Genomic DNA, 12,682 nt, shown 5'->3' with positions numbered 1-12,682 from the left:
CATAAATATATTTTATATAATTCGAAATTTTACATTATTTAGAGAAAAAATTTTTTATTTTTAATTGAAATTTTGCTAAAAGTTCTTGAATTATTTAAGATAGAACATGCAATAATATTGATTAACGATGCAGAGAATTGTCTCTTATGATCGAGAGTTTTTTTTCTTTATTAGTATTAGTAGTTTTATAAATATCTTATGAGAGTTTTATTATTATTGTAAATGGTATTATTTCTTTTTTTTTTATTTTCTCTTTATCTTCTAGTGATGGGAATGATATTATATTTAAATTGTCGAAATAAATTTTATTTTTATATTAAATATATATATATATATTTTTTTAATTCAAATCTATTTTTTATTATATTGTAAATATACATATGTATATTATAATTCTAATAAATAATAATTTATTTTTTTAAGAAGTATTTATCTTTAGGAAAAACTCTCGTTTTGAAAGTTCAGATATCACGAGGATATTGGTCCGATCACTATTCACATTCTTGGACGCTTCGCAGCCGGCATGTGCGCTTTGCAATCGATTCCGTGGTCAACGCATGCCCTGCTTGCTCGTTCTTCGTGGAAGAGTATTCAGTCTGTGGTATTCTGCGATATAAGATACGCAGAAGAAGAAATGATCTAAAGAGACAATAATCTCTGTGTTGAATGAGCAATCGTATTTCGTTTTTCTTGTTTTGAAACACATGATATATTTTACAAAGACTGAAGAATCTTAGCTCTAGAATGTGTTAAAATTGAGAAGATAAAACAACCAAGTGTCACGCCCAGGTAAGCCAACAAAGAGACATATTTTTTTTGCCGCTAGAAGCGCCATATAGATTCATAGGAATAAGGAAGAGATTGGAAAAGAGGGGAGGGAACATGACTACAACCTGATGCTTCTAATATGTAACTAAATAGAGATATGATCGATACAAAATGCTATTTGCATAGAAAATTAAAGAAAACACGAAAATTGAAGATAGAATATTTTTATTATTAAATACGTAGTTGAATATTGACTTCTTCATTTTGAACTTAGATAATAAATGAAAGATATTGCTGGGTATCAAAGATAATGTTCGTTGAAAAAAAAGAACAATTATTTTTATTTAATTGCTTGATAATTAAAATTGAAATAATTACTTAGAGTACATATCGAAAAATTGAATCATCGAATAAAGATTAAATTCCATAAATTGTTGTAAGCTGTTTTCCGATAACAGTATAGTAATTTATTTTGTCTTATTTCGATGTCGTTCGATTATAGAGATGTGTGCACAATGATTGCGTAAATTTAAATGCTTATGTCGTTACGCAAAAATATACCGCACCCTTTGTAAAACCATACAATACTTGTCAATTCATTATTTGAATAATTAATTTTTACAAGATTTTTAATAAAATTTTATTTTATTATAAGTTTATTGCATTTGACAATATAGTCTCATTCAGACCAATAGATAGATTATTTTAACAAGTTGTTCTATATTAAATATCTAGTTCAAATAGCTTATATACTTTTCTATGATGTTATATATATTATATATTATATATTGAACATTTTTAATTGAGACATTAAAATTTTGGATATATTGAACATTCTATGTATTTTAAAACAATTTTTAATATAAATCAATATTTTCTGCAAACTATTTTATTTATAAATATTAATAATGTAATTGATGATTGTTAATGAATATACATATATACAAATGTGTACATATAAAGTATAAAAGAGAAGAATCTTTTTATAAATTTTATATAAATTCTATTTTTCTATTTTATTTATCTAAAATCTATTTTTAAATTTGATGCGATTCAAAATTGCTTGGAATAATCAAAATTACATTAAAATAATAATTAAATTTTTAAAAATAAATGAAGCATATTGAAAAAAATATAAGTAATAAAAATTTACAAATATAATATATAAATATATAATATCATATACAATATAAACATAACGTTTAATACATAATTATTATATGTTATATATATTATATTATGATATATATTATAATTATATAAAGTATAATTATAGATAATAAATGCAATCTTTCAAATATTGTCTTTCTGTTCATCTTTCCTTTTTCTCTTCATTCCGTTTAAGAATAATAATTCATATTTTTTTATTAATCATAAATATTAATTTATTAATCAATTTATCAAGATTATTAATCAAGTATTAATGACAAAAAGTAAGTAAAAAAAAAAAAGTAAAGTATTAATGACAAAATTTAATAAAAATAATTGTACCATTGAGTGAACTATAAATTTCAAAGAAACAATTTTTCACAATTATCAGTATTTATTTTCTCGTCTAAATTGCTTTTTTATTCTTCTATCTAAGAAAAATAAAGATATATTATAAAATTGAAATTAAATGAAATATTTATTTTCTTTATTTTTAAATAAAAAAATAGTTTTTCTAAATTGAATATATCTTTATTTTATTTTATTTTATTTATTATCTTAATTATAGGAATATCTATGGGCCGTAAACGGTGGTGGCGTGGAGGTCCGGAGCTGTTAGTGCTCTTTATTCTCCATCATATAATTCTGGGTGACGGTGATGTTGGTGAGTAGAAATTTATGATTATTTTGCCAATCAGAATATATTTTTTTTAGAAATTGAATAATTGAAGAAGATAAATATATATTCTTCAATACTTCGAGAATGGAAACTAAATGAAATGAATGTTTTCTCATAAAATATTCTTAATGATATTTAACCATAAAAATTATAATATTATAATAAAAATATCATCATTATATTATATCATTATAATCTTCTTTATTATATTATACAGATTTTCTTTTTTTTATATAAAAAAAAATGAATGAAGATACTTTAATAAATTAAGAACGTTATTCCTTAAAAAGGAATAAATAAAATTTTTAATTCTCGGACGTTTAATAATTCAAATATATTATTGTTCTATTTTGTGTTTTTATTTCAATTTGATATAATTCTGAAGATTTTATTTTGCTGATCAGCATAATTTTTCCTTTCCTTTTCTTGCTTCAGCGACATATTTCAATATTTAAACAAAATTTTTTTTTTAAATTTTTTGTTAAATTAAAATTCTTTTTGTTTCTTTTTTCGTTTCGATTTTTCTTTATAAATTTGTTTTAATACAAAATTCATTTTAAAATCTCTCGTAATACTTTAAATAAGAATATTGTACATATAAAATGTATTTATTGATTGATGAATAATTTTGGAAAAAATAGGAAAATAGCAAATTTCTTAATTTAATATTCAAAGATTTTATTTGAAAAAAATATATTATATTTTATTATAATATATTACAATTATTATAGAAATTATTTTATTATTAAAAATAAAAAATATTACTTATATTTTATAAATTTGTTTGAATAAAATAGGAATAAAAAAGTATTTTTAAAAAAATATTCAAATTTTCCATCCACATTTTTGAATTTTTATAAATATTTATTTATGTAAAAATTTTCTAAAATTATAAATTGTTACATAATAAAATAAATATCAAGATTAAAATATCAATTATTTTAGATAATATATAGAAAATAATTAGTTTTATTAATAAAAAAAATGATTATAAAGAAGAAGCCTATAAAAGTTTTCATTTAACTTTCTTCGTGGGAAAACTCGTAAAATTAAATTTATTGATGATGTTAAAATATAAATATTTTAATATTGAGTACATCTCATTTCGTTTCTTTTTTAACTTAAGAATTCTTAAATATTATAATCAATGTATAGATATATTCATAAAAAATATCTCTTTTCAATAAAAAATAATATAAAGAATATAAAGATAAAAATAAAGAAAATAAAAATTAAAAAAAATAGGAATAAATTTTTTATAAATAAAAAATTTCTTTTTCATCATCGTCATATAAGAAAATTCTTTCTAGAATTATTGAACTTTTTTTTTAATAAAAAAAAGAACAATAAAAGTAAGAAAATGAAAAAGAAAATATAATTTTTAAAAATCTATCTTGAATTCTATCTAAGAAAAATTATTGTTAAGATTTTTTTATTTGAATTTCACAATATGTTTTTTTTTCTATCCATATTCAACAAATATCAGTTGTAATATCAATATCATCACTAATTTTCTTTCCTCATATTCAATTTTTTTTTTATTTATTGTGTTGATTATTTATGTGCGGATAATCAAAACATTGTATCTTATTTAATCATGACCTTGAAAATTTGTTATTTCTTTTCAGGATAGGATTTGAAACATCGAAAAAAAAGTAAAGAAAATGAAAAAAGAAATGGAAAAAAGATGATGTTCGATTTTCGCCCACGACTCTCCATTATTATTGAGCTATACATCCTACGCAACCACCACCTTTGCAAACTCGGTTTCTCTCGTTTGCCCTGAATTCCTTTCACGCACAAATGCTTTTTACTTCTATTCTTTCTTTTTTGTTCTCTCGTTTCCCGTTTTATCATTATTTTTCCCGAAAATTTTTTCGCTCTATTTAATTATTCCTAATACTCTTTTCTTTTAACACTTCACATCCTGTCAATCTAAAATTATAAAATAATTGATATTTGATACAAAATTTATTTTAATTAATCTAAATATTATTTTATTTATTAAATATAATTAATTTGTATTTATTATTATTCTAAAATAATTTTATACTTTCATAGCTTAAATATAAAATATTGTAAGAAAGTTTAAAATCATTTCATTAACTAAAAAATTTAATTAAATAAAATTACAATTAAAGCGAAGACGAAGGAAAATGTTGTCAATTCAAAGATTGAGAAATAATGAAATTTTATCAAAAAAGAAAATTGTAATATTTTGCTCTATCTATGAGCAAAATTCTAAAAGCTTTTCAAAATTTATATATAAATTGATATTTAGATTTTTATATATATTTTGTTACATCATTTTACATCGCGATAAAAATAAATTATATAAATTTATAATGTTCAAAAGTTTTTCAACATTAAGTTTCAATATTGAGTATTCAATAGAGTAAGATAAAACTATAGATATTGATATTCGATGTAGCATGTTGGCAAACAGTTTTTGTTTGATTATTCAACCCCTATTGAGGATTGAACGATCACGTAGCAAATACTCGGTATTCTAATTACGGAATACCTAACGGAAATTTATTAAATAAAATATGACTGTGCAATTAATATAAATATTTATATTAATATGTTATAAATGAAAATAATAACGATATGATTCTGCGTTATTTGTATTATTATAAAACATTTGATATATTCAATAATTAATGAATTCATTAGAAAAAAATATATCTAATTATATCTATTATTTAATTATTTAATTATATTTAATTATTTATATTTAATTATATCTATTATATCTATTATTTAATAAAAAAAATTATTTTAAAAACAAATTGTTGATTAAAATTTCATTACTCTTTTACTAACGTACTGATTTTGTTACAGGGTGTCTGTTCAGCAAAAGCCTCTGTGATTCTCGCACAGAAACATGTTATAATGGTAGTTATTAATTACTCAAGGAAATATATATTCGTTTTGTAATCGATAATTATTGATACAAATAATAAAAATAAAATTTGATTTTTCGTTTTTAATATTCTAGATCTTGCATTTGGTAGATGTTTGCCATTATATTCTGATTTGAATGAAGAAAATTACTATCAGTAAGTATTCAATATTTCCTTCTTGGAATATGGAAATAATATATGGAAATAAAACGTTTACAATTTATTTTCTTATATCGATGCAATTTTTATTTACTATATCAATAATACTTGTATTATTATATATAATAAATAACTATATACTTGCTATTTTAAATTTTTTTAATTTAGAATGCTATAAAAAATATATAATTGATATTTCATTTTTTACAATAAAATAATTTTTTTTTATTATCTGATCATAAAATAACTATTTAATCTTCATTTTACAGAAATACAATATGAACTTCTGTTTATCAAAAAATAAAATATGAAAAATATAAATTAAATTTATATTATATTGAATTCTTAATAATAAGTAAAAATTTACTTATTAAAAATAAAATTAGTTAATTTAAAATTAATTAATATTTTTTTTTTTTTATTTTAGATATGATTTTGATGTGAACGAATTGAAACTATTAAGATTACAATTAGAGAGGTTGGAAGTAGATGGATATAAATGGTCTCATCCCTACACGCAATGTATTATGCAAATGTCCTTATATAATTTACATCATGGGTACAATTAACATTGTAGAAAATTTTATGATACGTGATACAATGTATGATATATAATATATAATTCTAAATTATATTATCAATTTATTTTTAGAGAAAATTATGATCTTCGGCTGTGTCAGCATTTAAAACAACGCACACGTTTCGAAAATAAAAATGAAATTGATCAGGCCAAAGTAAGTTTATCATAATATCATAGTTCATCTTTAATATGTTTTGTATTGTTATATAAAAATTAATTTATTATAAAATAAGATTTCTACTCAATTTAAAATCAAATTGAAAGATATTCGATGATAATTTAAAACAAATTAAAAACAATGATAATTTTATATTTTAATTTTTTTTTTAAAAACTTCATTTAAATGAAAAATTACTTTGATTAATTCAAACAGCACAAAACATATTGATTTAATTAATTATTTCAATAATCAAAATTTTAAGATTTAACTTCGTTTTTTAAGATACCTACAATAGCCATAGTAAAATTCACGCCTAACAATGATAAGTTCAATAGTCAATTTGCCAATGAGCTCTATTATCCTCCTGGTACGCGAGATCAATATTTCCGTGATTATAACAATAAATTTTCTCAATCACTATATAAGGAACAACTTAAAGAAACAGATACTCAAGTATACAATCCGAAATTTTACAACGAATATGATTCTTTAACAAATGAAGAAAACTATGAAGAGAACAATGAAAATAATTCGCCAAGAAGACCAGTAAGTTTCAATAGATTTGATGAAAGATTATATCGAACCAGACGGCAACCATATAATTTACGAGATTATGATGATAACGCAATGGAATCGTTTAAAAATGCTTTAGAAAAGGAAGAATTGAAGAAGAAACTTTCAGATAATAAAAATTCAAATTCCATGGATAGTTTAACTACTGATGATGAATTAGAATTTCTAGTGAATGATAAATCTGATGATTATTCTGATAAAAAAAATAATGAAGATGAAGAAATTGATATTGAATACGAGAAAACATTTTCAAGAAAATATAAACCTAGAAAATTCATTGAGCTTCCGAATAAAGACGAATCTCTTCTAGAAACTGTGAAACGGTATGATAATTTCAAGGATAATTATGATAGTGAGATTGATGATTATGATGATGTGAATGATGTAGGAGAATTGCCTCAAAAGGATAGCACATCGATAAAAAATGGTATTTATACTGAAGGAGGACTCGTTCAATCTGTTGATGATAAATCTAACATTGGCAATGATGGTATACTATTTTATTATTATTTTATATTTAATGCTATTACATATTTTTAATATATATGATACATACTTTATGATTTATTATAATTTTAGAGAATACCTATGATAATTTATTTGAAAATGATTTAAGCGAACTTCTATGGAGACGTGGATTAGCTGGTTTTAAACGACGGGAACGTTTGGATGTTAAAAAACCAGGACCACCATTTTCAACAAATAATTACGCGTTTAAAACTTCATCTCCAATCAGTAAATTTTTACTTGTTTCTACTTTATTGTATTTATTATTTTATATTTATAATTTTTTTGTTAATTATTATTTACTTTTATTCCTTATGGTTTATTTGATATTCATAATTTTGCATTATAATTTTCTGATATAAATTGACACCAAACATATTTTCAGTTTTAAAAAATGAAAATCGGCCTTCCATCGAAACCGAACAAGATGCAAGTAGTAATTTTATATAAAAACAAAACAAACAATATATAAACCATATTATTATTTAAAATATTCATTTTTTAGAATAATGTATTATTAACTCCAAAGAAGGATATAGAAAGTATACAACAAGCGAACAGTTCAAAATCCTACAATAATATTGATCTAGATCATGTTTACATAGAATTTCAGCAACCATTTCATGCTTGGATAGAAGCAAAACATGTTGTACAAGAAGTAATTGCTAATTTATGAATATATATATTTTCTTTAAAAAATTTTCTTTAAAAGATCAAATAAACATTTAATTTGCAGGTGGAAAAATTATTAGGACTAAAATTTGATTCTTTAAAAGATATTCGAGTTGGTAGGACAGAAGTGACATTTAAAGTTGAAAAAAATAATCAAAATTATAGTGCTATTGACGTGGTTAACAAAATAGGTAGTTAATTAATCTATGAATTAATTATTTTTACAATTATTTTTATTCAAAATTGTAAAAATAATTGAATATAAAAATTAATCATTTATATTATATTCTCAGATGATATACGTGGCAAGTTGAAAGATACTCTGGAAGTCGAGGTGATTCGTGCAGGCATAGGTGACAAGGTTCATTTTCAAATTCATTATTATATTTTAAAATTTTATGTATAAAATTATTATATTATTATATTTATTAAAATTTATATATTAAAATTTATTGTTCAAACAAAATCACATCATAAACAGAATTTATTATAAACATGATTCTTTATTTAAATATGTATTCAAATATCTTAACGAAATAATTTTACTAAAATAAAAATAAAAATTAATGTATATACATCTTTTGCTTTTAGAAAAAATTACCTGCAACGTTGGAAGTTAGTAGGAAATCTGAGATGAATTCGACTATGCTTGGAATATTATTAGCTTCAGGATTTGGTGCTGCCAGTGTAGCTGCAATAATCACATTGATGATTGCTCGTCGACACGCTAAATTTCGAGCCAAACTGGCAGGATTGGCTACACCTGATCCAGAAGCTTCAAAGGATTATCAAGACTTATGTAGAGCAAGAATGCATGCTAAACAGACAACAGATAAACCGGAATCACCGCGAATTACTAGTTTAAGTCGGGAAAATGAATCCAATAATTTACCGTCGAATCGATCTAGCACATCCTCTTGGGGAGAGGAACCAACTCTTTCAAACATGGACATATCTACTGGACAAATGGTTTTGGTATAATAAATAAAATATTTTTAAATATATCAATTATATTTTTAATTTTATTATTAAAATTAAGTCTATTAAAAAAAGATATTTAAAAAATATAAAAAATACATGTATATTTGTGTATATAATAAAAATGAATTAAAATCTCATTTCATATTTTTCTAGAACTATATGGAAGATCACTTAAAAAATAAAGATCGATTAGATCAAGAATGGGCAGCATTATGTGCGTATGAGGTAGATCCTTCTTCAACAGAAATTGCGCAAAATGAAGTAAATGCCAAATGTAATCGTCCTGGCGCGGCAATTCCTTACGATCATTCCAGGGTGATTTTAAATGATCTTGCTAATACCAACAATTCCGATTATATTAACGCCTCCACGATCGTAAGTATTCCTTTTTAAATTTATGATTTAAGATTTTTAAAATTTAAAAAGTATATAAGTACGGAATAAAATAATATATATATATATATATATATTTTAAAATCATTGAAAATGGAACTGAAAATAGAAATCGGTAAGTCACACGACAAGCATGAAAAATCTATTATTATACATATAGTTTCAATAACAGTGCTTTCTTTAACAATGCTTTCGTGTAGATATTCAAATTATAAATAATATTAGTTTAGGCATGATTTGAAGATATCATAAGTGTAGATATAACTTTAAAAATGAATCTATAAAAAGCAATGAAATAGTTCATATAAATATTCATTAATTTTGTATTCAATTTGTAATGTCAATTTTAGAGATAATTGTTAAATATACTTAATATTAATAATATTATTATTAAACATTTCTAATTCTTGTTATTTTAAATAAACAAATTAACGAAAATAAATATTTAAATGCAATAAATCAATATAATAAAAATGTTTATATAAATTTTTTTCATTTTTGCATTCAAAATTTAACTATAAATTTATATCTACATATTATGATAAAATTTCATTTTACAAAAACATTAAATGTGCACTGTATACTTTAAATATTAATTCAAGTAAAATAGCTTTTAATATATATATAAAATTTAATATAAAGTTTTAATTATGTTGCAAAATTTAAATTATCTCTGCATAATATAAAAAAATCACAAAAATCGCACGCACAATAACTTAAAAAATAGAAAATGTGTTTGCTATATATTCAAGAAAGCCGTGTGACTTGCTTCTTGATCAATATGAAATTAATAGTAAAAAAATGTTATTTCAAACAAATCTGATATTCTTTAGACGGATCATGATCCTCGAAATCCAGCTTATATCGCCACACAAGGACCATTACCAGAAACAACAGCTGATTTTTGGCAACTAGTTTGGGAACAAGGCAGTGTCGTAATTGTAATGCTAACTAGACTTACTGAAGAGGGTATTGCCATGTGTCATCGTTATTGGCCTGAAGAAGGATCAGAATTGTATCATATCTACGAGGTGCATCTTGTATCCGAGCATTTTTGGTGTGATGACTATTTGGTTCGTTCCTTTTACTTGAAAAATCTACGTACTGGCGAAACAAGAACTGTAACACAATTCCATTTCTTATCTTGGCCCGAAAATGGTATACCACATTCCATCAAGGCACTTCTTGAATTCCGCCGGTAAATTATTATTCTATAATAATTAAAAATTTAAAAAATATTTAAATTTGTACATGAAATGTAACATTATTCTAATATTTATTATTATTTAATTTTAGAAAAATTAACAAATCTTACAAAGGTCGATCATGTCCTATAGTTGTCCATTGCAGGTAAAATAGACATATTATTTATATTTATCTTTTGAAGTATAATCTTTGAAGAATAATGAAAAACTCTCATTATTATCTTTTGAAGAATAATTAATAATATCATTTGATATATCATTCATCTAATAGAATAATGAGAAATGTAATTTTTATAGTGATGGCGCAGGGCGTACTGGAACTTATTGTTTAATTGACATGGTCTTAAATCGTATGATAAAAGGAGCTAAAGAAATTGATATTGCAGCTACATTAGAACATATAAGAGATCAAAGACCTAATATGGTTGCTACAAAACAACAATTTAAATTCGTTCTTATGGCAGTAGCGGAAGAAGTACATGCAATTCTTAAGGCTTTACCTGTACCTCTTACAGAAAAATCTCCTCTTCCAGAAAACAATTCTTCGACAAAACAACATCAGTAAGATTTGATTCAAATTGAAAAAAAACAGAGGCAAAGAATTAATTATAATCCATCGGACAAATATAATCAAATATTTTTAATCATAATCTAAAATTATATCTTTTGTTTCTTATAATTTTTTCCTTCTATACTTTTGAATATATTCTAAATCTATTACAAACTTCTAACAGATTTCGATTATATTTTATTGTAGAAAATATCGAATTTGAAAATTTTTTTAAATTTTAAATATTTTGTTTATATATTGTTATTCAATTGACATAAGATAAATATATATATATATATATAAATTATATCATCAAATAATTATTTTTAAAGAAAAATTTATTATGGCAATCTATATTTATTATGTATCTCGTTTGACTACGGCCTACTTGGATAATCAAGTACAAGTATATGGACTTGAAAGACTGAGCTATGCAAATGATGGAATTCTAAATATCGACTAATAATGGAATCATTTATACTATGTACTCTTGTAAACTTGTCTTTTGAAATAATCTTTATAGTGAACAATTTTATCAAGTTTCAATATCATTTATTATCATAAAATGAATATTTATCTTTTTTATTATGTAGCTCAGTCTTTATATTATAATTTATTGTTGAATTTATAATATATATATTATGAAAATTTTAATTGATTGAATTAAGTTGCTTCCTCTTATGAACAAATCTACTCTAATGTGCTTTACAATAGCTTTAAATAAGATCAAAAAATACTATGAGATAATTAATATAATTCTATCTATCTCAGAGTCAATTCTATCAAATGTATATAATATTGGTGCTCACATTGATTATATCACATATGATAAATTTTTTTGATTAATATTTGATTAAATTTTTGTATCTGCTTTTTTATTTTAAATTGATTTCTCTATAAAAATTTTAATTAAAAATATACAAAATTTGAATTAAATTTTTATGTTAAAAATGCGAGAATTGAGATTCCCACATTAGAAATTGAAATCAGAATTTTTATATTGCTGTTACATATTCTAAAAAGTATGGATTTAAATGAATGGCTATGAATGTTGCTTCCGTGAAATGAAATTTTATTAGATTAAATTTTTTTAGATTAAATGTAATGTTTTATGTATAAAAAATTGCAAGAAACATTACATATTTACATATTTACATATCAGTCTCTTTTCTACGCGTAAAAAAAAAATGATCGAGCTGCACAATATTCAATTTATAATTATTATCATTATAATAATTTTTGTCAAAAAGAAAAAAATATTATAAAAACATCAGAAGAAAAATTTTAAAAATATTTTATCAATATGAAATTAAAATATGGTTTTTTTTAATAATAATGTAATATTTTGAAAATCACGCAAAAATATTATTATGAACATACTTTGTGAATAAAATGTTTAA

At 22.2% G+C, this 12,682-nt stretch overlaps 1 protein-coding gene across 2 annotated transcripts; it reads left to right on the top strand.

The window, feature by feature from the left end:
• The first annotated feature begins 458 nt into the window (after positions 1-458).
• LOC102670627 (receptor-type tyrosine-protein phosphatase N2) lies at positions 459-11,488 on the top strand. 2 transcript variants are annotated; one of them, XM_006617496.2, is made up of 18 exons: positions 459-789; positions 2,486-2,581; positions 5,441-5,494; positions 5,598-5,658; positions 6,089-6,220; positions 6,314-6,395; positions 6,684-7,464; positions 7,554-7,709; positions 7,867-7,910; positions 7,987-8,139; positions 8,218-8,344; positions 8,447-8,514; positions 8,745-9,128; positions 9,288-9,509; positions 9,637-9,642; positions 10,361-10,725; positions 10,824-10,877; positions 11,030-11,488. In XM_006617496.2, exons 2-18 carry the CDS (start codon positions 2,494-2,496, stop codon positions 11,295-11,297), a joined length of 3,045 nt encoding a protein of 1,014 aa, XP_006617559.1. In that variant the 5' UTR covers positions 459-789; positions 2,486-2,493; the 3' UTR covers positions 11,298-11,488. The 2 variants fall into 2 exon arrangements, with proteins under 2 accessions (XP_006617559.1, XP_006617560.1); XM_006617497.2 differs by lacking the exon at positions 9,637-9,642 and having other exon boundaries at positions 462-789.
• Positions 11,489-12,682: the final 1,194 nt, after the last annotated feature.

This window comes from Apis dorsata, unplaced genomic scaffold, assembly GCF_000469605.1.
Source record: "Apis dorsata unplaced genomic scaffold, Apis dorsata 1.3 scaffold_309, whole genome shotgun sequence".
Classification (NCBI taxonomy): domain Eukaryota; kingdom Metazoa; phylum Arthropoda; class Insecta; order Hymenoptera; family Apidae; genus Apis; species Apis dorsata.
The sequence above is the reverse complement of the archived record's forward strand: the minus strand, read 5'-3'. Positions and strand labels throughout refer to the sequence as shown.